The sequence below is a fragment of the Mytilus galloprovincialis genome, chromosome 7 (assembly GCF_965363235.1).
Source record: "Mytilus galloprovincialis chromosome 7, xbMytGall1.hap1.1, whole genome shotgun sequence".
Lineage (NCBI taxonomy): Eukaryota > Metazoa > Mollusca > Bivalvia > Mytilida > Mytilidae > Mytilus > Mytilus galloprovincialis.
Genome location: NC_134844.1, coordinates 52,499,562 through 52,527,406, shown reverse-complemented (window position 1 = coordinate 52,527,406; position 27,845 = coordinate 52,499,562). Strand labels below are relative to the sequence as shown.

Sequence of the window (27,845 nt, the reverse complement as noted above, 5' to 3'; positions counted from 1 at the left end):
ATGAAAATAACGTCACATCATTGGTTGAATTTCCATTGTTTATGACATTATTAATCAATCAAGACGTTTTGGTGTACGCATTTGAAAATATTACCCAGGATACATTAGGTTCTGAAATGGCCAATTATAGCTGATGTTTCTCTGTTTCTTCTCTTATACCTGGCATTTTAACAAGAGAACAGTCAAAGTATTTCTGGTTTGACATAGCCTTGGATTTACAGTATGATACAAACAATGTTAAGAGAATAATATGAACCTTTTTATTTTGGGGAAACCCATGCCATATCTTCATAATTATCAATACTAAAAACTTTTGGATCACAGATACTTTGAATTAATTTATTTTAGTCACACTATCAATTTTTGTGGATTGACGAAAACTTGCATTTTCGTAGGTATTTAATTTTAAGGTTTTGCATTTCTCCACATACGATGCCTATAGAAAATTTGTAATCCATTGAACATTTGAAATTGTGGTTAATTTGCTATAACTCACTGTAGATGTATTCTCCTCCCCACCAATCATCCATTTTCTAATATAGGATGTAACTTCATTGGGAACCATGGTGATGACCTTGCTTTTCTCATCACAGGTCTCCAAGAAATTCTTTAAATCCTCCATTAGTTTGACAATTCTGGCCTGATGTGAATGTCGTCTTGGGGTCTTTCTTCTACTCAGTTCGGCTTTACCATTGGGTGGTTCAAACTTGGTGTCTATTTAAGGTAAATATAAAATCTTAGAAACCAGTTCATTTCATAATCATTGTTATTAATCTGCTGAAATAATCTACAATATAAAGTCAAGAATGGAAATGGTGAATGCGTCAAAGAGACAACAACCGACCAAAGAGCAGAAAACAGCACAAGGTCACCAACGGGTCTACAACACACTGAGAAAATAAATGTATTTTGAGAAGTGATTGAAGACTGTATAAAGTGAGCCGTTCAACAGAAACTAAATAATACTGTTTATCTGTCTGCTATTGCAAATCAGGTCCTCTATATTCAAAGAGTTATCTCCCATGACATTTGAGAGGGTGTGACTGTGTACCCGTTTGAAGAAGTAAAAGGTGTTACAAGTGTTAAAAACCTTAATTATGTGGATTCATTTTCATTCATCAGATACTAATTTTCGAGTATTTCCTGGGTACAGGTGAACCATGAAATTGACTTTTCAAAGAATGACAAATTTCCTATAGATTTGTATCTAAATGAAGACTTCAGCATTACAATGAAATTAAATATCAACAAACATGTAAGATTCCTTGATCCACGAAAATTGGTGCCCACGAAAATAAATGAATCCACAGCATATCTTTGATTTGATTTAAATTAATAACATTGAAGAAAAAGTTACTTTTCTAATGAAATGCCTTCTTTATAAAACAGAAAATAAGAAATCAAAAATGCAAGGACCAGTGCATTTTCTACATTTTTCTGTAATTTATTGTAAATTTGCTGAAAGTTAAGTACATGCACCAAAAAAAGCTTACTTGCTAAAACATTGTCCAGTTGTTTTAATGCTTCTGCAAGCATGTCACTGGCCTCAATTCCACTGTTTGAGTCCATGTTTCACTCTGAAATGTAAAACATATTATATATAATCAATAAATCAAAATGAAGCTTCAAAAGAATATTTTACAAGGCACACTCTTGAGGACAAAAACATTTCATTTCCTCACAATATATGTTGGTCTGAAGGACTTTTGACAGGTTTTTTTTTTTGTAAATAATTTTTAACTTTTAACCTCATGGATACACTAAATGTATTGATTTTTGTCTCAATTGATAAGGCTTAAAACTGCTTTAATTTATTTTTCATCTAAGCTTTAAAATTGGCTTGGCTCAATTTGTGTATTCCTAGTAAACCAACATACATTCATCAGGATTTTCATTGCAAAGGGAGATAACAACTTTGCAATTTTTGAATTGAAAAGCCTATACCCTATTATGTCACCAATAAATTGTGTTTCTTTCTCTCATTCCAATGCACTTCATTCAAGAAAAACTAACTCTCTACACTTTGAAATAATGTTTGGAAGCTTGTATGTTAAAATCTTAATATATCTGTACCTGTACTTTTAAAAGTAAAAATTTCCAATCTTCAGTGTTTCAGCATCCCATTCTTATGGAGATTTTATAGAACATCACTCTGAAAATATAAATGAATGGTCCTTTAAAAACATATAAATCTACAGTAACATTAAAAATAAATTGAAATTTAATTTAATTCATGAAATCACATTAGTCTGTATTTCATACAAGGTTTACCTTGAAAGGTCAAATTCCAAAATGTTTAATGCTTTTCTATATTTTTCTATACAAAACATGACTTATATATTAAAAATCTGTCAATGAGAGAAAAAAAACACCTATATGTTTTCCAAATATAACAAAAATGTACAATTCAACAACATGTATGATAGTAATGGCTAACAGATATGATGCACCGTAGGATCTTAAAAGTTTTTTTAGATACAAAATAGTATTGAAGAAAGAATATGATATACTTTGATTATCTTTGAGATAAATATATAAAAATTATTATCTATGTTACTAATATTACTCATCTTAACTCCTAACTGATAAAAATGTTTCTAATATTTTTATATTACAGGAAATTAGCACAGTTGGTAAATACGATAAAAAATGTACTGAGGTTCTGCTGATATCAATTCTCAATATTTTAGATAAGTAACTTATTTTTATTCAAATCAAGGGCAGTAACTCCCGTATACAAAAGTAAAATCCGTCAATTTTAAACTTGGTCTTTATTTCATCATCTAATGTAACTTTTCTCTAATTTTTGTGCTTTTTTCACATTTCCTAAGCGGTGTGAGAAAAATATTTCTCATCACTAGTGAATTATCTGTTCTCAGCAAACGATTGACGATTGGTCAAAATTTAATTATGACGTTTAATTTTCTTTATTAGTGACATCATATATAAAGAACACAATTTTCTGCAAATGTTTGAAAAGAAAGGATAAAAATCATTAGAGACACAGAATCTACTTCTATAACTAGTGTATTACGATATTTCTCCACTTTCAACAGTTTAATTTTAATTATTTAAAAAGCTCTGCACATGAATCGGGTATAAGCTCTGTATGTACTGCCTTTTAGGCATATACATGGTTGACTGACCCTCCCCACTCCCCACTACCCTCTGTCCATCAGTCCCCTCCTTATTACCATCAATTAATAACAGGATAAAAGTGAAAATTTATAACAGTTTAGATTCTATTCATAAGGTCCTTGACAGACAAGAACAAATTAAAATACTAAAATGATAACGACTTTAATTTAGCATAAAATTCTAAGAAATCAATTACTCTTGTGAGAACGGAAATTACAATGTTATCATTATCATGGAAAATTCATAAAACTTAAATGAGCAATTATAAGGATCAATTAAAGGCAAGGGGGTTCAGATGAGAGTGTCTTCTTCTATTAACATATAGGCATATAAAGATTTTATGGATTTAAAAGGAGTCTAACATCCTAGCCTTATAGCACAGTACTTAAGAATACAAAATTTGTACTGGAAACACCAAATCCTGTCATTTCATTGTTTGATTTCCAAGTTTAAGAATGATAATTGTTCTAAAATGTTTTTATGAATGCAAGGGCAAAGGCCTCAGTCATAAAACTTACCAACAGTACAGTACTCACAGTACAAAGTGTGTGCTAGTAACACCAAATCCAGTAATTTAATTGGTTAATTTCTGAGTCTCACCAGATCATACTCAAAATTTTGATTATTACATGATCTTAATTAAGGCTAGATTTTTAGCTTTTGAAGTCAATGCAAAATGATCCAGTGAATTATATCTGTATCAAATCACACCATATTTTTTTTTTGTGCATTAAAATTTGCCAAAAAAAAGTAATAGATTTCATTTTTCTATCAAAATGTATTTGGCAACAATTTTTCAGTTTATGAACACTATCAAAATATGAAAAGTTTTTTGAATCATATTATGAACTGGCACTTTAGCATTTTTTTAATCACACCTTGGAACATGCTTCACTGTTTATTAATATCATGACAATTTTAAAGTGTAAAAAAAACAGTTAAGAAGTAGCTAGGATGTCTTTTAATCCCCTGCATTATTTTTTCCATGCATCAGTATGTGTTAATGTGTGTGGGTGGGAGTGTTGGTGGATGGGTGTGAGTGTGTTATGTGTAGTTGTTGTTGTAATCAAAAGGCTCAAGAGAACTCCTGCTTAAAAATTTTCATTTTAAAACCAAATACCAAAGACAAAAGCCAAATCATCGTGAACATGCAACTACTAAGGTTATGTCACAAAAAGCCTAGAAAATGAGCTAAACTCCTTTAAAAAGCTGTCCTGTGACAAAATGTGAAACAGTTTGAATGAAAACCATTAGTTCTATTTCGTTTTTACAGTGACTTGACTGTAAGTGTTGCTATCCACCAATTGCAACTTGTTCAAAATTCTGACCAAATTGCAATTTGTTTCTTAAAATCAAATTGTTCAACTGGTCAGAAATTTGAACTATCTGCTGTAGAAAACCACAGTCAAGTAGTGAAAGTGCAAAGTGATAAAATAAAACATACTTACAATCCTATAAGACTTTAACTCCACTTTGTTGCTGTTGTGACAAAATCAGTTTCTCAGTTTGTATAGGTAGTATATAATAGTCATTTCCATGCTGAAGGAACGGTTATTATTTTGAATTGCTATAAAAATGTCCAAACTAAGCTTTCATATAGTTTTTCTTTCTAAAAGTATTCTATATTCACAAGAATCAGACATTATGTGAATTAAAACATTTCATGTTCGGTAAAATATGTGTAAAATTGCAATATGTTTGTAGGAAGTGTCCATGGGGAGATAATAATTTTTTCTTTCAAAAAGTCTTTGTTCAAAAGAATAATATTTTAGGTTATCTCCCCATGGAAACTTATCAAGAGCATATTGTTATTTCACACTTATTTTACTGAATATATGATGTTTTATTTAAAATGATATCTGATTCTTATGAATATAGAATACTTTTAGAAAGAAAAACTATATGAAAGCTTAGTTTGGACATTTTTATAGCAATTAAAAATAATGAACTAGTACCTTCACCAAAGAAATGACTATAATATACCTATACAATAAATAATAAAAAACTATACAAACTGATAGACTTATTTAGTCACAACATCATTAAAGTGGATAATGATAAAAAAAAACATCATTAAAGTGGAGTTAAAAGTCTTATAGGATTGTAAGTATGTTTTATTTTATCACCTTGCACTTTCACATTTTGGCTGAACAATTTGTTCAATATTTTGACCAGTTGAACAATTTGTTTTACAGTGACTTGACTGTTAGTGTTGCTCTCCACCAATTGCAACTCATTCAAAATTTTGACCAAATTGCAATTTGTTTTATAAAATCAAATTGTGCAACTGGTCAGAAATTTGAACCAACTGCTGTAGAAAACCACAGCCAAGTCATGAAAGTGCAAGGTGATAAAATAAAATATAATTCAATCCTATAAGACTTTAACTCCACTTTAATGATGTTGTGACAAAATTAGTTTATCAGTTTGTATAGTTATATTATAGGCATTTCCATGATGAAGGGGAACTGTTTATTTTGAATTGCTAATTAATTGTCCAAACTAAGCTTTCATATAGTTATTCTTTCTAAAAGTATTCTATATTTATAAGAATATATATTGAATTCACATATTGACTGAACAATATGTTCAATATTCTGACCAGTTGAACAATTTGGTTTAATAAAACAAATTGCAATTTGGTCAAAATTTTGAATGAGTTGCAAGTGGTGGAGAGCAACACTAACAGTCAAGTCACTTTAATAAAACAAATTGCAATTTGGTCAAATGTTGAATGAGTTGCAATTGATGAATAGCAACACTAACAGTCAAGTCACTGTAATTGATCTTGTAAATATCAAAAATCAATCAATTAAACAGACCTAACATGTAAGGTGACCTTATGAATTTATTCTCACTTGCCCCATACCCACAAAAGTAATACTATAACATTGTTTAAATTTCCTTCTACTCTCTGCATCATATTTATAACATTCCATGTCTCAATTTGAATTTATACACTATATATTAAGTTCTTAGAATGAAAACCCTGAATATTTGTCACTGAACATTATAATTGGTACACTTAGTTCCCATCTGCAACTAGCTTTTTTCACAATTATAAATTAGATGTAATTTTTTTCTTTTATTTCTGATGAAATTTCTGTTAATATCTGAACAGACTTATTATTTTTTTTAGAAACTAGTATTAAAAATTTTAAGTACAGTACAAAAATTTGCTTACCGAAATAAGTTTACTCCTTGTATCATATTAAAACTGCATTAACCTCCAATATGTAATTTTTTTAATATCAAATCTACTCCTTTATTTATGTATCACATCTACTTTGCAATATTATCCAAGCACAAATATTCCATTTAACATCAACAAAATAAATATGAGCACAACAAAAGGAAGAAACACTGCATAACATTAATTCAATAATGGTAGGTTTTAATTAACCTCAATGTTTATAAGAAAGCAATTATTTTGACTATAAATGCATAATGAAAATCAATGCCCCTGTCATTTACATGTATTAACACATGACAATTGTAAAGTAATATTTACACTTTCAAACCAGAAGTCAATTGCTTGCATTACAAAGAGTATACATGATAATAGAATATGATTTATTAATCCTTTCGTTGACGATTTATTACCGCTATCAATTTTTACCAAGCCTACAGCTTTTTTTACCTTTTTGTACAAAAATGAATTATTATATAATACAGAAATGTCAAAATAAACTGTTTGTGTGAAAATTAAGACACCCATTTTATGTCATGTGCATTTTATAATAGTTTGACTTATTATTTTTACATTTACAACATATTTAATACCACATATTTAATAACACTATTTTTAATATTAATTTGTCCTCATGTAACACATATTTTGTGTCTGAGTGTAAATAAAGAATTGAATCCAAAAAAATATGTAAACATCATTTAAATAAAATGAAATTTTGAAGGGACCCTAGATTTAAATGGGTGTTCATCCTAATTTCTTTTAGAAAAAATGTCTATAATTTGAGCAACTTAAATCTGTACCGGGTACTTAAATTGTGTCTATTTTCCCTTTTGCTTGTGCTTTGGGTCATAATCTGATGAAGCAAGCTATTACTATCTATTTTTTACAGTTTGTTCTTATGTTTTGCTGTTTCACTACTGTCCCAGATTATTGGCAGAGTTTAAGCAAATATAATTAATTTCTCACTTTATTAGCCTGTTTAAAGTCATTTATGGTTGTGGTTAAGGAGGTAGACCTAGGTTAAGGGAAATAACTCTTAAAATCACCAGTACGTTTGTGTCAACCATTTTCAAAAATATATTCTAAGCTTCTAGGTTACATAGATTATTTTCAATCTGTTTCAGGTAAATGCTTAAAATACATTGATGAACTTGACTTTTACAAACGCTTAACTGATTTAAAGAGTTATCTCCCTGAACCAAGGTCTACCCCCTTAAATGCTGTAGTTGTTTTTCTTTTGTTTAAATGTCATGAATCAGGGCTATTCATGAGGGTTTGGATGGGGTTAAATGATTAAAGAATAATGCCTTTAAAAAATGAAGATTAGAGAACGGGCAAAAAAAATGAAGATTAGAGAAAAAAGGGGTTAATTTTTTGAAGATTAGAGGAAAAAGGGGTTAATTTTTTGAAGATTAGAGAAAAAAGGGGTGAAAATTAAATGTTTACAGAATAACAGACCCCCATCCAGACCCTCATTCATTGCTATTCTCATTTGAATTGTTTCACATTTGGTTATGTCAAAGCCTTTCAAAAGTGTATTGTATGCTCATGTTGAAGGCCATACTGTATCTTCAGCTGCTGATATCCATGTTATTTGGTCTCTTGTAGCTATATTCATTTTATTGGCAATCATATTACATTGCTTTTTTATAGTCATTAATTCTCTTTTGGCAATTTGAAGTAGTTATAAGTATTATTGTTTGTTCACTAAATATTCTTCATGGAATTGTTCTCCTTTATTGACCATTTTTTTTTTTTTTACCATTTTTTTACGTTTCACCTACAATGATGAAAATTAAAATAGATAAAAAGACACTTTAAATAAAAAAAATGATTAGCAAGGCAAGATCTACTAACAAGTAAAGTAGATTGCTGATATAAAGTGATTAGATCGGCTGTCACTCTTAATAAGAGTTATTGCCTTTAATTTAAAAATGAATTGTTTGACCCTCTTTAGTATTTTGAGCGTTTTATTTTGGTCTACAATGTTGGAGTTTCTTTTTTTGAATATGCACATAGACTAAGGGGAGCGACACAGGCTCTTTAGATCATCTAGTTCAATTGTATTTTGATATCAAATGAGAATGCAAAGTGTAATTTTGTTTTTAATTATGATGATGGTATAAAATAAGTCCTTAATTTTAAAGGTACTATTATTAAAGATGCTAGTACAATTAGACAAGTAATGAAACAATTTTTTCAAAGGGCAATACATCAACTGAGCATGCTGGAAAGCATAAAAGACAAAGTTAGAATTAGGTTATACTCTCAAAAATTGGTGTTTTCTGTGAAAAAAAGATTGTTTCAATGACAAATTTAGGAAGTAAACAACACTACATTTATATGTGATATCACAAATATTTCCGACTTTATATGGTTTCAGAAGAGATGCATCTCAATGAAATTGGTCTCTTCCTCTAGTAGTATTGTAAAGATATCAACATCAGTCTGCTGTGGGATTATTTTTCATAGAACAACCCATATTTGAAATTTCTATTGAGTTTTTTTTCCTAATTTAATTATATATAAGTATTCATATTCAACTCACGTTCTTTCTGACTTTACTAACTACACTGTGTCAAACTTTGAAAAAGTCATATTTGTCTGAAAATAGAAGTAGAAAATTAAAAGCATTACACAAAGTCCAGTTTATTTTATCATTAAATGTCAAATCTTGATCTCCATACCAAATTTTGAGAAAAAGGATAACAAAATGAACACAATGTATATGCATGATAAAAAGATTTGTCTTGACCTTCCTATGCCTATATCACCCTGCTCAGTCATCACAGCTTTGAGTTGTGAAGCTTTTATGCTTCTTTGTTGTGCTCACTCACCAAAATGGGTCACATAATGGCTCACAACTGATATTTTACAATATCAATTTGTAGAAAATTCCATAATATATTGTAAAGCAAATAAGTTACATTACATTGATGAACTTAGGCAGCAACCATTTGATTTTCAGGGGGGGAGGCTATGGTTTTTTTTGGAAAAAAAAGTTTGTTTCCAGTTTTTGGAGAAAAAAATAATTTGTTTTTGATTCTGAGAAAAAAAAATTGTTTGTTTCACCCTCAGCTGCCACTATATGTAATGCTAAAATTGAAAGAAAAAAATTGTTTTCGACTTGTCGCGAAAAAAATAGATTGGTAATTTGTCCAGAAAAAAAAACCATAGCCCCCCCCCAGAAAATCAAATGGTTGCTGCCTTACCTTTAATACCTTTGTGTTAAGTGAAACAAAACCAAATAAAATTGACTAACACAAAATAAAATCACATTGAAGTGTGGTTTTAAATGTTCAATGTTTTATTATAAATGAAGATTTAGTAAAGAAAGTCACTTAATGAGGAAAAAGAAAATTAATTATTCTGGGTTGTTTAATGCTTCCTCTACTTTTCAATTTTAAACAATGTTTCAATTTTTAACATGTAACAATCAAATCGATTTAAAATTGTGATTCAAATGATAAAAGTATTGATTTAAACTGATAAAGAACAATTATTACACACCTATGACTAATGATAAAAACTTCAATAGTTCAATTTAAAATAGTTTACATCAAAAATTACTTTAAATTTTTATCTGAATATAAATGAACTGTACACGAATTTCTCTAAAACTGCTGTATATCACACATATCTAGAACATATTAATACTAAATATCTGAACTAAAATATAAATCATAAAAAAGATTATGTTAAAAAGATCCTTGTAAAGCTCGGCCTGTTTTTCTCAGCTCTCCTGTGAATAACTCTAATTTAATACAGTCTTGGGATATGATTTGGGACTTAATTGGGCATAAGTTTCCAGCATGCTTCAAAATAATCTAAAGCAAATGAATGATTAATTGATTGATTGTTGGTTGCTTAATGTCTAGTGGCAAATATTTCACACATATTCAGGATGACTTAAGTGCGTCAATGTACGCAGCAATGATATTAGATCAGAAACAAAGAATTATAAGGAATGTATAAACTGGGGATAACAGACAAAAGTTTATAAAACAAAATTAAGCCCACAACTCACAGTAATAAAAAAGATAAAAAGCAGAAATTAATGACCAAATATTTAAACATAAAATATCTTTTTCAAGCAACCAATAATCAATGAATCACGGGAAATAATATTTAGTGTAAATAAAAAAAAATTGTGAGTATCAATACTTCTTAAAATATTTTCCTTTTCCATTTTGTTGACAATGTTTACCTTTTAATCATGATTAATCTCTGAGAATCTGCTAACATAATCAAGATTTTTTTTTTCTAATTAAAATACAAAACATTTTTTTTTATATAATTAACCAATTTCCTGTTGTAAAATTCCTTACACTTGAGGCCAATTTTTATTAATTAGTGACTATGCTTTTCTCAAGCTCTAAATATTTCATTTAAAGTATCGCCAATTAAAATATTGGAACGTAAATCACTTACCAATTCTGAGAGGATTCCAACCCAATAGATTCACCAATATCAATAGAAACTATCTGTAAAAAAAGTTTGAAAAATTATATCAGTTCAAGCAATAAATCAGAATTAGGCTCAGATAAAGAAATTTTGTGTTTTGCCAATATTTGGCTGAGTGCTTCGGGATTACAGACAATAAAAATTTAGATTTATTTTTCATGAATCAAATTTTAAGTTGACTTTTTCAAAAGTAGGCATTTCCTCCTATTACATGTACTTAAGGAAGGCAATGTCCAGTGATGAATTTATTTGTATACCATGTTCAACCCTTAGTTTTCCAAGAAACATATTATGGAAGAAACAATCTATGATATAGCTTCATGATGGCTGACTCGGCACCATCATTCTCTTAATTAAAACAATGGATATTTGAAAAAGTTTTTCATTTATGCAGGAAATTGTGTTTCAAAAATGAATCAGACCTTAAATATTCTTTAATTTGTTCTACTTCAATTATCGCAATTCATCAAAATATTAATGCAAGCCAAGTTGGTTGACCGTTATGGAATAACTGTTTCACAAATGATATCGGATACATTTCTTATGTCGTTACTACAACCCCCTTCCCTTTCATGAATGTGATGTAATGAATTAGACTATTTACCGGGTTTGTTATAACATAAGCAACACGACGGGTGCCACATGTGGAGTAGGATCTGCTTACCCTTCTGGAGCACCTGAGATCACCCCTAGTTTTCGGTGGGGTTTGTGTTGCTTATTCTTTAGTTTTCTATGTTGTGTCATGTGTTCTATTGTTTGTCTGTTTGTCTTTTTCATTTTTAGCCAGGTGATGTCAGTTTATTTCGATTTATGAGTTTGAGTGTCCCTCTGGTATCTTTCATCCCTCTTTTTAAGAGGACTGATGTCAATATTGAGTGTACCTTTTCATTCCTATAAAATAAAATCATTATTTTAAAAACTATCTTATTTAAATCTTGAATATGCACCTGACATAGAATTAAATGATATAGCATTCTACATGTAACACCCATCATAGAATTAAATGATATTCTATGAATGCATTTATTTGCTAATAAATATAGTATAGGAATTGCTTTTATCAACTTCAAAATATTTGCAGCTGTCAATTGAGGATAACTGCTAGTAAATACCTCATTATTATATATGATTTGATAATACAAAAGTACCATTTTTTTTTAATCTGAAAGATATGTTAGAATAAACATGAAACATTATTTAAGTTGGACTTGCTTATAAGGTCAATCCAGTAAATATGTCAAATAAGAATTGGTATTGACTTAATTTATGGCTTAATATCTGATTTTGTCAGATTTATATAAAGCTTACTTAAAGATATCAATTAGGCTTCAAGCAGTACTTATTCAATACTTATTGATAGAGTTGTACAACTTCATGTACTGATCAAGAAATGCAAGAGATAAGTTTAATACTATAAGTTCATTGGCGGATCCAGGAGGTCCTGGGGTTGAAACCCCCTTTTTTTGGCCGATCAATGCATTTGAATGGGGACATATAGTTGGAACCCCCTCTTTTCTCCTGGGTTGGGAACCCCACTTTCTAAAATGGCTGGTTCTGCCCCTTAGTATTTAGTGCATTTATTACTGCAATTGTTGGGGTTTGATTAAATATAAAGAAATGCACTGCATACATTTAAAATATTTAATTTACAGTATTGATTATGAATTTATAACTTATATGCTATTTTTCCATTACAGGATTTTGTATAATGTGAAGTAAAATTTCGATATCAAAAGAGAAATAGATATGTGTTCCAGAATTGCAAATAACAATTACAGTAACGGTTATCGTTAAAGATAGTAAATTGAGTACTTAAAAAAATCATTAAACTTTTAATTATTTTGCCAAAATGAAGTTCATATCATTACTTTTCTAAAAGAGGGCTAAATAATACCAAGGGACATTTAAAGTCATAAGTTGAAAAAAGACTGACAACACCATGGTTAAAAAAGAAAAAAAAACCAAATAGAAAAACAATCCTGGGATTATACACAAAACACAACATAGAAAACTTAAAACTGATAAACACACAAACCCTGTCAAAAACTTGTGGTGATCTCAGGTGCTGTGGAAGGAGATCCTACTCAACATGTGACACCCATCATGTTGCTCCTATAAAACATGTTGAAAATGTATTTCAAGTGATTTTACAAAAAATACAATAAAATTATTAGGTCAATGAGTATATTTGTAAGCTACAAGTTGAGAAACGTTTACCAATTTTGTAATATTTAGTTACAGTGTTATTGGTGTATATCCAGTGGCGGATCCAGGGGGAAAAGAGGGGTGTCCGGACGTTGGAACCCTCCTTTATTTTGGACGATCAATGCATTAGAATGGGGACATGTAGTTGGAACCCCACCCTTTGTCCTGGGTTAGGACCCCCTTTTTTTTAAATGGCTGGATCCGCTCCTGACAGTCAGGATTCTACTTCGTCAAAATTATCTCCCCATTACGCCAGTTCATTTTCACAATCTTAGAAATGGAAGCCATTACGCCAGTTCATTTTCACAATCTTAGAAATGGAAGCCATTGTAGGGATGACGTGCTGTCAATTTTGCTCTCTGAAACCGATAAATTTATCCACAGTGCACCATTACGATCCTTATATGTCAGTTGTATTTTAAAAGACAAATGTATCAACTAGCTAATGAGCATCAGTTAATGATCTTGTCTGTATTGATTCAACTTAAAACTACTGTCTGATCGGTTGTCAGGTGGAATTTTCGAAAATTCATAAACATTTAAAAAAATCCTAATTAAATATTTCGTGGAAGGGCAAACTTGATTTTTTAGTGGTTGAAGACTATAAACCCTAGTTTTCACACACAAAAAATTATAATTTTTCGAAGACATGCATTTTCATCATCCAACTTGAAAGACTGTCGTCAAGTACTTTCAGTAAAAATATAGCTATTCGAACACACCTACTCTGTTTTTGTGATTCATTAGTTAGGTATTTCACTTGACCAGTATATTTCATCTTTTAGTGCTTTTTTTATGTTATAAAGTCAACCTGAAGCTTTGATATATAAAAATGATAGAATCTGAAGCGAGACGATGTATGAAATATTCTTGCTTTGTACGATATCAAGACAAAATATTCAACTCAAACACGCCCTAACATGAAAAGGTGCACTCGATTTTCTCTTTTCGATACAATTGTTTCCCTTTTTTGAATTTTTTCTTGAGTCACATAATGGAAGGGCAGACACGAAAATTACAAAACTAATAGATGGATATGTTTTCCGTCCGAGGTAAATTAAAAAAAAAAATCGGAGGTTATGCATTTTCTACATCCAACTTGAAAGATACCCATGTCGTCGACTTGATATGTAATTGTTCTGCTTAACTATGTACTAAATAAATTGAAAACTTATGCAAATGGTGTTTTTAGAATAAAACACTTCGTAATTGAGAAGAAAATTGTAATTTTGTTTGTTTGTATTAACTTTTAAAATTTTTGTCACAATAGTAAACATTACAGTAAGCATTTATCGCCTTCTCTAACAAAGAGCTTCGATTCTTTTGTTCTATTTCAACCGGGTTTCCGACTGCTGATATCCCAAGTATCCTTTTATTCACCCTTCAACTTTTATTTACTTACAAATAAGAGATATTGTAATACCTATATGTAAATACAAAAAGCTTTCAAATTTTACAAAAGATAACCTCAAAATAAAACATTAGATCAAACATGACAGGTAAACAAATATAAACATAAAATGAAGAATTTAAAAAGACACATATTTAAATATATGTGGCCTCAGGAGTAGTGTTAGTAAATAAAGATATTTTTCTGGTTGTATTGATAACAGGTTCATCCCCTGCAGGGATCTATCTTGTCTTTTCAATTATAAAAGTAAAGTATAGGTCAAAATAGCATATATAAACAGGAAACTATATAATCTTGTGCACAGAACATTACTTTAATATCTACCAAAATCATCTTGATTAACATCAGTATATAGTGGAAGGATGAAGCTGCAAGCCATGAAATCAGTTTATTATGATAAAGTTTTAATGTGAGACATTTTTAAAGATGTCAGAGTACCTAATTTCAAATCTATCTTCTTTTTCTTATAATTTTAAGTTAAGTTATTCATGTTTGTATATTTTTGCTCTGCATGGTAATCATGGTAATGAAATAATCAAGTTATGCAACAACTATACAAATTCAGTTGGTTATACAAATTCAGTTGGTTATACAAATTCAGTTGTTATACAAATTCAGTTGTTTACACAAATTCAGTTGGTTATACAATTTATACAAATTAAGTACACTGACATTATCCCTATGATAAAGTTGTATCAAACAATTCCTGTTCGCTTAAACACATTATATTCTGTATAAGCCAGGCTGATAAAACATATCTTTTGTAAAGTCAGATCCCAAATTCGAATCTCTTTCCAAAGGTGGTCAGGAAATTTTACTGGTGTTTTCATAAGGTCAATGGGATATATGCAAATTAAAGGTCAAGAACATATTAAAACTTAGACGAGGATCCAATAGTCATCATAATCAATATCATATCAATAATTATAAGTATAAATAAAATAAAATATGGAATTCTACCTCTTTTACTCTTTAAATATGATTTTGTAGAAATAAGCTAATTTATACCCTTGCCACATTTGAATTTTTAAAGGGGTACTTCAATTCTGCATTCTTTAATTTTTTAGGCCATTTTTCTCTTTTCTGTACTTTTTCTGCCATTATTTTCTTTCCTTTATATTTTAGACCCCCATGGTAATTTCTCTAGTCTTTCTTTTATATCATAATTATTTTTTCTTTCTATTCTTTATTCCGTTTGGGCCCATTTTCTGTAGCTTATAATAAATAGTCTGCCAATTATTCTTTTTTTATATCTCAGAATAAAAGATGGATGGTTCAAGTACCCACTAGAGAGCAGTCATCATATGTTAAACAACATTAGATATATATTTTTAACTTGTAAGATATCATCCAGATGCTTATCTCATAAAAACAGGTGTTTTATATGATCTAAATAAGAAATATTTATAATTAATCATTTTTATAGATAATTTTATGATTTTATATTCTTGCCTGTTCTGAAGAGTTTGAATGATAGAGGGATGCCTTTCAAAATTTAATCCCCCAGATTTGGATGTTAGGCTGATGAAACTGACTACATTTATTTCTATTTTTACTAAAATTATATACAAAAAGACTTACAAGTGAAAATCATATCTATGCTGGAAAGTAAAACATGTTTGTGTAAAAAAGAATGTCAGCAATCTGATAGAGAAAGCTGTCTCCGTCCTGGGGCTTGTTTTATAAGAAGAAAAAACAGAATTTCAGAATTGAGATTTTTTACCCTCAAGTAATTAATAAGCATTTGCCTTATGTCCAGTGAGAAATATTCCAATGTATAATCATGTGGGATGCAGCCATCTTGTTGACTGGAAATCAATGTTAAAAAAACAGGCAAATTAACAGAGGTTAGGTAGGCCCCCTCACCATCCCCACACACAGTGGTGGATCCAGGGGGGGGAGGGGGGTTCCGGGGGTTGGACCCCCCTTTTTTTGGCGGATCAATGCATTTGAATGGGAGCATATAGTTGGAATCCCCCCCCCCCCTTTACTCTGGGTTGGGAACCCCCCCTTTTTAAAATGGCTGGATCTGCCACTGACACACACTTTTATAGAGCTACATATAGTGTTAATGCATATACATTTCAAAAGTACCACTCAAAACTTTGCTGCAACTGAGAATACTATACGTGAAGACCATAGTACAAAGAACAATTACAGGTTATCATACAGCCTTCATAGATGATCAAAATGCATACCGATTCGAAGTACATTTAATGGTAGAGAACCCATTTTTATGGTTTATCTTCTTAATTTTGGTTTTAAAATAAAAACCACAATCTAATATTCAACAAAATACATTATTTTGTGTTGAATTTTCATCTATGAATCCTGACACATTAATAAGATTGACCTTGTAAAGTTGAGTATCATATATGTTCAATCAAAGGGGAGATAATTGAACTAGATTTTACTACAAATCAAATATTCTAACAAAGACATCAACATTTGAGTCCATAAATACCTAGTATAATTCAAATCATTACTATGAATTCATACTCCATATACTATTGATGACAGAATCAAGTAATTTAACTTACATCATATATACATGTATACCTATGAACTAACCTGTAAGATTGTAATCTTCCATCATATGATTGTATTCCCATCAATCAATGCTTTAAGAAAATTTATGTAAATTTAATGTCAACATAACATTTGTTTAACTAATACAAGGTTGTAGATAAATATGTGTAATTAGTTTGACAGCGTATACATCTTTGTCAAATTAATGGAAAGTAAATTATGAAGGCCATTCCGTAATGATACCTTGTTTAATATTCTATTTTTAAATAGCAAATTTTTCGCACAATATTAAACCAACAAAATTTATGTATTTTAAATCATTAGATATGTCACAGTTGATCTCCTAAAGTTATTCCCAACTCATTCAACCACAGTAGCGGAATTTTTTGTAAAGGGGGGGGGGGCACTAACTGACCTAAAAAGGGGGGTCTCTCCAGTCATGCTTCAGTGATTCCCCATATAATCAACCAAATTTTCCCCACATAAGCAGGGTCTGGGCCCCTGGATCTGCCTTCAAACTGTCAAGGACCCTAAAAGAACCACAAATGAAAAAAATCACTTGGATCATTCATCATTCATGGGCACTAAACAGGGCCAGATCCCAACCTTTTTGAAAATGGGGGTTCACAAACAAGGATAAAGGGAGTGTTCCAACCTTATGTCCAAATTCAAATGCAATTGATTGACCAAAAAGAAGGGGTGTTCAAACCCTTGAGCCCGCTGGTTCTGCCACTGCTAAAGAAAAACAAGAGGCTCTCAACAGCCTGAATCGCTCACCTGTATTTTAGAGGAGAAGATTTTTAAATGTTAGGGAGCTACCATTTGATTTTTATGGGGGGGCTAGGATGAAAAATTTTGTCCTGCATTTTTTTTAGTTGTAATCTCTGTCCTGCCTTTTTATTTTTCACTCTATTCGGTTCTGCCTTTTTTTTTATTAGTTTATCCTGACTTTTTTTACCTAAATTGTCATCCTGACTTTTTTTTTTTGCAAAGTGTCTCATCCTGCCTTTTTTTTTACTCAAAACTCCTGTCCTGCCTATTTTTTTTCAAATTTCATCCTAGCTCCCCCCCCCCCCCCCCCCATAAAAATCAAATGGTAGCTCCCTTAGCAAACTTGATGAACAAATTGTGTAAAATTGTCTTTAAAGGGCAATAACTCCTCAAGGGATCAAATTAACAATTTTGGTCATAAAAACTTTATTGTAGATCTTACTTTGCTGAACATTATTGCTGTTTTAAACAGTTTATATCTATCCATAATAGACTATAATAATATTCAAGATAATAACCGAAAACTTCTAAATTTCCTTAAAACTACCAATTTAGTGGCAGCAACAGGTTGTTCGATTTTGTCTGAAAATTTCAGGGCTGATAGATCTTGATCAATTGAACAAATTTATCCCCATGACAGATTTGCTTTGATAGCGTTAGTTTTGGATATATAAGCCAAAAACTGTTTGACCCCTATGTTCAATTTATAGCCATGGCGGCCATGTTTGTTGATGGATCGAATTCATAAACTAGATACTCTAAGGAACGTTTAGTTAAAGTTAAAGGTATTTGGCCAAGTGTAGTTTCAGAGGAGAAGTTTTTTAAAAACATTACCACGACAAACGACGACAGACAATGGACGATGACGGATGCCAAGGGATGACATAAGGGACAGAAGCTCACATGTGGACCTTAAGGCCCCGGTGATCTTCAAAAGGGCACCAAAAGAAGAGATCAGCGGTTAAATCATTCATCTATCAAGGACACTTAAAGAACAAATCACCTAGATCATTCATCTATCAAGGGCACTAAAAGAACAAATCACCTAGATCATTCATCTATCAAGGCCACTAAAAGAACAAATCACCTAGATCATCATGCATCTATCAAGGCCACTAAAAGAACAAATCACCTAGATCATTCATCTATCAAGGGCCCTTTGAGAACAAATCACCTAGATCATTAATATATCAAGGGCCCTTTGAGAACAAATCACCTAGATCATTAATATATAAGGGCCCTTAAAGAACAAATCACCTAGATCATTCATCTATGAAGGACCATTAAAGAACAAATCCCATAGAATATTCATCATGCAATCACAGGCATTAGAAGAACAAATCACCTTAATCATTCTGAACAAGGGCCCTAAAAGAACACATCACGTTTATGGGTTCTAGATCATTTAACTACCACTAGCCATATTACAATCAAAAAGCAAACTCCTTTTGTATTTAAAATTTATATGCATATAGACAGATTAACCCAAATGCAGTATAGCCCAACTTTATAGATGATGATCAACTGTCATACAACTTTTGGTTTTGTATAAGAAGTAAAGGGAGCTACCATTTGATTTTTTATAGGGCTTAAGGATGAAAAATTTTGTCCTTCCTTTTTTTTGGGCCAAGTTTATTATCCTGCCTTTTTTTTTTTTTTAACTCAAAACTCATGTTATGCCTTTTTTAAATTTCATCCTAGTCCTTGACCCCCCCCCCCCCCCCCCCTTAACACCTAATGGTGGTTTCAACACAAAGTGCAAAGACAAAATTTTTAAAGTTTTTATGAGAAACATACCTGAGATTGTGGTAGATAAATCTTTTTTCCCTCTCCTCAGCAGGTATTTTAGTCAAAGCATCACCTGCATTGACCACATATATAATTAGTTATGCATATTTTACAAACAACTATATTGACAATCAAACATTTTTTAGGTTCAACAATTTCATAGTAAAATCCCAAATTATTGAAGAATATTAAAGTAAGTAAAAGATACATGCAGGATCTTTTTTTTCAAAACAAATTGGAATTCAATCAATTTTTGCTCAAGAATATACGGACATCAAAAGACCTGTTTAAATATTAACTTAATAAAACTCACAGTGTAAAACTTTAAATTTCATAGTAAAGCCCTGTATTAGACATCTAAGGTCTAAATTAATGAATAGATTATGACTTAAAGATACACCTATGAAATTAAAAATTGAAAAGTAAACATATTTCTGTAGATTAAAGGTGCAGAAATACTATTCTGTAAATATTTAGTTAATGTTATTGTTAACAAAAAACAATTATTTTATAGGCATGAAATGTACTTAAATATTAAACAAGTCAGTTTATTGTATTTACTTTTAACATTTCACCTTAATATATTAACAAGAGTGCACACGCTGAAATGTCTCGCCTTCTATACTAATCATTGATATAATGTTGATAGTCCTAAGTATAAAGCTAAGCTTTATTACAACTGTCACATAAACTTAACATTAACCAAGATAACTAAACAAAGACCAATGAACCATGAAAATGAGGTCAAGGTCAGATGAACCATGCCAGGCAGACATGTACAGCTAACAATGCTTCTATACAACATATATAGTTGACCCATTACTTATAGTTTAAGAAAAATAGACCAAACACAAAAACTTAACACTGTGCAATGAACCATGAAAATGAGGTCACGGTCAAATAAAACCTGCATGACTGACATAAAGATCATAAAATATTTTCATACACGAAATACAGTTGACCTATGGCATATAGCATTAGATAAAAAGACCAAAACTCAAAAACTTAACTTTGACCACTGAACCTAAAAATGAGGTCAAGGTCACATGACATCTGCCCGCTAGACATGTACACCTTACAATCATTCCACACAACAAATATAGTAGACCTATTGCATATAGTATGAGAAAAACAGACCAAAACACAAAAATTTAACTATGACCACTGAACCATGAAAATGAGATCAAGGTCAGATGACATCTGTCAGTTGGACATGTACACCTTACAGTCCTTCCATACACCGAATATACTAGCCCTATTGCTTATAGTATCTGAGATATGGACTTGACCACCAAAACTTAACCTTGTTCACTGATCCATGAAATGAGGTCGAGGTCAAGTGAAAACTGTCTGACAGACATGAGGACCTTGCAAGGTACGCACATATCAAATATAGTTATCCTATTACCTATAATAAGAGAGAATTCAACATTACAAAAAATTTGAACTTTTTTTCAAGTGGTCACTGAACCATGAAAATGAGGTCAAGGACATTGGACATGTGACTGACGGAAACTTCGTAACATGAAGCATCTATATACAAAGTATGAAGCATCCAGGTCTTCCACCTTCTAAAATATAAAGCTTTTAAGAAGTGAGCTAACGCCGCCGCCGCCGCCGCCGTAGCCGCCGCCGCCGGATCACTATCCCTATGTCGAGCTTTCTGCAACAAAAGTTGCAGGCTCGACAAAAACATTTTTTCAAAAGCTGTAATTTCTTTTGAAAAATAAAGTCCCAAACAAAATGAACAAGAGTGCACACACTGAAATGTCTCGCCTTCTTTACTAATCATTGATATTATGTTGATAGTCCTAAGTATAAAGCGTTATTACAACTGTCACATAAACTTAACATTAAACAAGATAGTTAAACAAAGACCAATGAACCATGAAAATGAGGTCAAGGTCAGATGAACCATGCCAGGCAGACATGTACAGCTAACAATGCTTCCATACAACAAATATAGTTGACCTATTACTTATAGTTTAAGAAAAATAGACCAAAACACAAAAACTTATACTGTCCAATGAACCGTGCAATTGAGGTCATGGTCAAATAAATCCTGCGGGACTGACATATAGATCATAATATATTTCCATACACCAAATATAGTTGACCTTTGGCATATAATATTAGATAAAAAGATCAAAACTTAAAAACTTAACTTTGACCACTGAACCATGAAAATGAGGTCAAGGTCAGATGACATCTGCCCGCTAGACATGTACACCTTACAATCATTCCATACAACAAATATAGTAGACCTATTGCATAAAGTATGAGAAAAACAGACCAAAACACAAAAACTTAACTATAACCACTGAACCATGAAAATGAGGTCAAGGTCAGATGACACCTGCCAGTTGGACATGTACACCTTACAGTCCTTCCATACACCAAATATACTAGCCCTATTGCTTATAGTATCTGAGATATGGACTTGACCACCAAAACTTAACCTTGTTCACTGATCCATAAAATGAGGTCGAGGTCAAGTGAAAACTGTCTGACGGGCATGAGGACCTTGCAAGGTACGCACATACCAAATATAGTTATCCTATTACTTATAATAAGAGAGAATTCAACGTTACAAAAATTCTGAACTTTTTTTTCAAGTGATTAATGAACCATGAAATTGAGGTCAAGGACATTGGACATGTGACTGACGGAAACTTCGTAACATGAGGCATCTATATACAAAATATGAAGCATCCAGGTCTTCCACCTTCTAAAATATATAGCTTTTAAGAAGTGAGCTAACACCGCCGCCGCCGCCGCCGCCGCCGCCGCCGGATCACTATCCCTATGTCGAGCTTTCTGCAACAAAAGTTGCAGGCTCGACAAAAAACCAGTCTTATTGCGAAGTACGGCTTTGTTTGTAGACATGAAGAACTGCAAGAGATGTTATGTTTGTTATCATGAATAACAGCCAGAGATGTTATCTATGTTGACATGATGAACTGCCAGAGACATGAATTAAATTCAGCAAATTATAACTGGAACTGACAGAGACATGAATTATATTTGGCTAATTATAACTGATAGTGTTTCACCACCGAGTTATAATCTTTAAAAAAGTCGTATTGCCAAGTACGGTTATGTATGTAGACCCGAAGAACTGCCAGAGATGTTATGTATGTAGACATGAAGAACTGCCAGAGATGTTATCTATGTTGTAATGATGAACTGCCAGAGATGGTATCTATGTTGATATCTGTGTAGAGATGATGAACTTCCAGTCTGATTTTTGTGTAGGAAGAAAGTGCTGCTAGAAATGATATGTTTGTAGAGATCAACAACTGCTAGAGATGTTATTTGTGTATAGATGGAGAGACCATTTAGATGATATTTGTATAAGTACCGTCATAGACAATATGTGTGATGAGATAGTGAACTGCTAGAGATGCTGGTACTGCTTGTCCAAGTTATAACTGATAGTGTATCACCACCTAGTTATATATTGATAATTTTTTATTATAATCTTTTGCTTAGAAACTGGTATCAAAACTATCTAAAGCTATCCAAACTGGTTTGTGATAACTATAATATGCTTCTAATGTTCCAAATTGAATTCCTGCACAACAGTTTGTGAATATTAAGTCCAGAATTGTTTTCCCGTCTGTAGTAATGTGATTAACAATTTGAAAAAGCCCCTGAAGCTTCAAATATTCTAATAACCTTTTCGTACTTTGTGATGGATTCTGAATATCACAGTTGAAGTCCCCGCCTATGACAATAACTTTTTTATGATCTAAAGAAGAACATAGATTCTGCATTGCACTAAACAGATTGCCAACTGATTCTTTAGGACGGGAATATATACAAACAATTTGAAGAAATGGATTGATAATTTTCATAATCTCAATACTTTTAATGTTCATTTTGACTATGTCTGCTTTCAATGATTCTTTGAGATATGCAACAGTGCCATAACTTGTTCTCTTTTTAGAAAAGTCATTGCGATACAATCTAAATCCTGGTAGATTATAGTCAATGTCACTATCTTCTGAACACAATCTAGATTCTACAAACATATTTACATCTGTTTCTCTAAAGTTAAAATCAGCTCTAACATCCTCTATATGTAAGTGTAGTGATTGGCTGTTATGAAAGCATATGACAAATTTTGATTTATCTAAACAATACAAGGGAGTAAAGGAAAGCAACATATTTCTTTCTGTTCTGAGTCTTTCCATTTCTTCTTTTACCTCTTGAGATACTGTAATGTTGTTTTCATATACATTTTCCAGTATAAACATGTTTTCAGCCTTTTCAGCACGACTAAATGCAACATAATGCATATGACATTCTTTTCGTGTTGGCAACTGTATTACAACTTCAGTCAGAGTGTCACCTTGAGATCTATGTAAAGTTTTTGCAGCTGCTAATCTCAATGGAAACTGTTTTCTTGAAATTTTGATACTTTTGTACTTTCCTACAGGAAATTCTCTGGATATTTTTCTGATAGGAGTCCAATTTTTCTTTTTTTTCATGAAATCTTTTCTCAAATTTTTTCCAATTTCATCATTATCAAATATTACCAATATAACATCTGGTTGGGAACACACACATTCAATATCTTTGATAACTCCAGCAGCTCCATTAACTAATCCATCGAATAGATCAATGTTAACTGTTAACTCTGTACGCATTCCAACAGCTATACCACACATTTTGGACAGTCCCATTTCAAAATCCTTTGCTTTTCCTTAATTTCCTCTTTTGTCTCTGCAGATATATCTCCTATTACTATGTCTTTGCATTTCACTATGACTTTATGGTTTTTGCACTCATTGTACAGTTTGTTGTTATACATATCTACACTTTTGTTGTGGTAAAGCAGATGAGTGGCAAATGTAGGATACTCTGGAATATCAGATTGTATTACTCTTGTCTTTAAAAAATTCACATCTTCAACAGTTTGGTTTCCTTCTCTTATTCTGTTAAGTATCTCTGCAAATGTTTTATCATTTTTCTGTCTCATTATATCTGTCAGTTCATAAAACATGAATTTTTCTTTCCACACATTTTGTGATAAAATTTCAGTAGAATTGCCAGAAGGTTGCTTAAAAATCCAGGAATCCATTACTGGCCTAAGTTGGAAAAGATCTCCAATAGTGATGATATTAATCCCTCCAAATGGTTTTGATACACCCATAATTTCTTGCATTCTCTGATTGATAAAACAAAATAATTTTGATCCACACATTGAAATTTCATCTATGATAATAAGATGAAGATGTTCAAGTTGATGTCTAAATGTATTTAAAAGTTCATGTTTTAATGGACGATACTGAAATCCCTGGTTTGCTGGAACTCCAAATGCTGCATGCAATGTAACACCTCATATCAAATACGCCGCTTTACCTGTTGGTGCAGCCAGAATAATAGACTTCTGATTTGGATTTTCTCCCTGTGTTGTATTGTAATATTTTATTAGTGCTTGGTATATGCATTTTGTAAGTCTTGTTTTTCCTACTCCTGCTCCACCACTTAAAAAAAGCATAAATTGTTTGTCATCAGATTTTGATATGTTAAGCACATGATAAAAAAACTCCATTTGTTTCCGGTTTAATGACCTACACATATTTCTAAATTCTGTATCAGTTAATCTGTTTCTTAATTTTTCTTCTTCTATATCTGTTCCTGTACACTGTAAATCATTGGCAATATCATATTGTGTGAAGATGTCTTCACCCATCTGATGAAGGTCTTCAGATTCTTTTTCATCTTCATCCTTCAGTTCTATATGCTGTGTTACAGGGGCAACTTCGTCAAATGCTTCTTCTTCTAACTCATTTTCAATAAGATGTTCAGCTTCTTCAATTTCTTCAGCATGATGTTCATATTGAGTTGCATTGCAGTCAGTACCTTCTTTTACACTGTTGTATTTATCTTCATATGTGTCAAAGGGATATATAATCCTTTCTTCTTTTCTCCAAGGTTGAAAAAGAAGAAGTTTTTCTCGATGGAAATTTTCAGGGTCTTTTGTCTTTGAATATCTTACATATCTGATGACGTTTTTCTTCTTTCTGTGTTTTAAAATTACTCCATTCCTATATTTTAAAGTTTTAGGATCATTTTCAGGGTCATATTCATCTTGACTTAAGTTTTCATCGTCCAAATTATCTTCAATGTCAGTTTCCTCAATTTCTTCTTCATTTTTCAATTTATCTGTTTTTGCTTTCTTTTCTGATCTAAGGTCATACCATGCTGCAAAATCTGCCAAACATATACTTTCTACCTTCTTGGGTCTCTGAGAATATCGTTTTATAATGTTGTCACATTGAACGTTCGTGCTGTTATCTGGCAACTTTTGTAACTCCTCATTTGGTTTTATAATAAATGGACGTTCTTCTGGGGGAGATGTATTTATGAAAATATGTCCACAGCTTGAATTTTTCAGCTTCATTTGTAAAACTATGTAAACAGCCTCCTGTGCAGATATTTCGACATGTTTTAAAAATTTGTTACCCATAGTTTTTACTTGATTGTTCATAGAGCTATTTTGCTTGTGAGCTTCCTCGCATGCTCTTCTTAAAAGGTTACTCATCCCTCTCTGTCCTTTACTAACATAGTTTACAATATACATTAAGCATGCAAATGCATTGGTAACAAATTGTATGTCCATGTTAGCCATCCATGCTTGCAATACAGTATCATTGTACCCATTGATGCGAATGCATTCTGGATCTCTCTTTAAAAAAACCTTTGTTTCTTTTAAAGATGATCTAATGGCAAGAATATAGTCATCTTCGGTCATTTTGATGTCTTGCAAAAATTCTTCAAAAGTACAATCTAAGGACATTTGTTGTGCTAAACGTTTCTGAATAAGTTCATAGCCCTTTGCGTGTCTCTTCACTTCCTTAGGAGTCATATTTGATGGCAGTTTATCTAGAATGATAGTCTTTTTCATAGGTGGTAGTGGAAAATTGAAACGGCAGGTTTTTTTCTTTTGCTTTCTACATGTATGTGTATGCCTATGCATTTGCAATTTTACTAAATCTTGTTGTCCATCCTGAACTGGCAAATTTCTATTTGTGGTGATATATTTAGATATAAAGTCTTCAATATCTTTGTTTTCGTTTATTTCCAAGAAGGGTGCATTCTCAATCCATAAAACTGAATGAACATGTGGTGAACCTCTTTGTTGGAATTCTATTCGATAAAAAAAATCTTTAACTTTCCCAAGAGGCATTAGAGATGAATTCAAAAAAGAATGGAAAAACTTTTGTACTTTGTAATCAAAGTAGCGAGCAGTGGTGACTGGATCAGATCGCACCAATCGGCATTTAGTTTGCCAGGTCATGGTATTTATATCTGCATCTGAATACTGCACTCCATCAATTATTTTTCCAAGTGACCTTAATAGTGGTTTCCATCTTGTTTCTGCTGATGACAGGGAAATAAACCAAGTTGGTAAACCTAATTGCCTAACCATAGCAAATAAATCTTTTTTGGCAGATTCCCAGTACGGTGGTGATCCTCGTAGTGTTCTAAATATTCTGTAACCATCATCTAACTTTACCAAAGTATCGACATTGCTTTCGTCTTTTAAATCTTTTGCTGTAATTTTCTTTCCTTTGGTTTTTACTCGTCGTAGTGACAACCAAACCTTATCTTGAATTTGTTTCATTTGAATTTTTTTGGCTTTGAAAAAGATATTAGTAATATTTTGTGCTGCTCTTCGATCATTTTGGCGTAGTTCGGACTTGCATATTTCGCTATATTTCACCGACACTGTTCGTTCTTTGTTTGATGGACCTTTTTCACCACAAAATAAACCAGGAAATGACAATTCTTCAATAGCATCTCCAAAAGGGCTAACTGGTAAGTTACCTTCACTTGGTGCAAATGACAGTATATTTCTCTGACTATCTAAGTTTTCTGGGTATAACATTGTGTCATAGACCCCATCACATTCCTGCTGTTTTTCCATATCATCTTTATTAACAAAATCATCATCATATTCACTCCATAGGTCATCTTCTTCTGTCTTGTCTGTCTCTTGTTTCATTTTAGTTTTTTCTTCATTCTGTTTGTTTTTTATTTCAGGTGATTTAACGGGATGAGGATGATTTGTTTCTGGATTTTTTTCAATAAATGTATCCCAATCTGTGTTTTCTAAACTTTGCATATGTTCAGTAAGCCATTTCTCATCAAGTCCATCCGTGACGTACTGCTTAAACAAAGGCTTAGTCAGAAGATATTTTGTTGCATCTATACATTTTTGTGGTCTTATATTCTGAAACATTACATGCGATTTGTATCTTAATCTTCTTTTCAATTTTACTGGTATTGTCTGTGACTCTGGCAGTCTTCTTGGAAGCATTTTAACAGTTGACA

At 31.7% G+C, this 27,845-nt stretch overlaps 1 protein-coding gene across 6 annotated transcripts in view; it reads right to left on the bottom strand.

The window, feature by feature from the left end:
- The window catches only part of LOC143083254 (liprin-beta-1-like), a 93,348-nt gene extending 84,413 nt beyond the window's left edge, over nt 1–8,935 (bottom strand). For 2 of the 6 annotated variants that reach the window (XM_076259514.1, XM_076259515.1), the window contains exons 1-4: nt 8,880–8,928; nt 2,074–2,152; nt 1,494–1,577; nt 497–714 (exon numbers count right to left, since the gene is read on the bottom strand). In XM_076259514.1, coding sequence (XP_076115629.1) covers nt 497–714; nt 1,494–1,569 — 294 coding nt within the window. In that variant the 5' untranslated portion in view covers nt 1,570–1,577; nt 2,074–2,152; nt 8,880–8,928. Of the gene's footprint in view, nt 1–496; nt 715–1,493; nt 1,578–2,073; nt 2,153–6,322; nt 6,339–8,879 lie in introns of those variants that run through there. The other 4 variants (XM_076259512.1, XM_076259516.1, XM_076259519.1 and 1 more) reach the window with 4 other exon arrangements.
- Between the last annotated feature and the right edge of the window lie 18,910 nt (nt 8,936–27,845).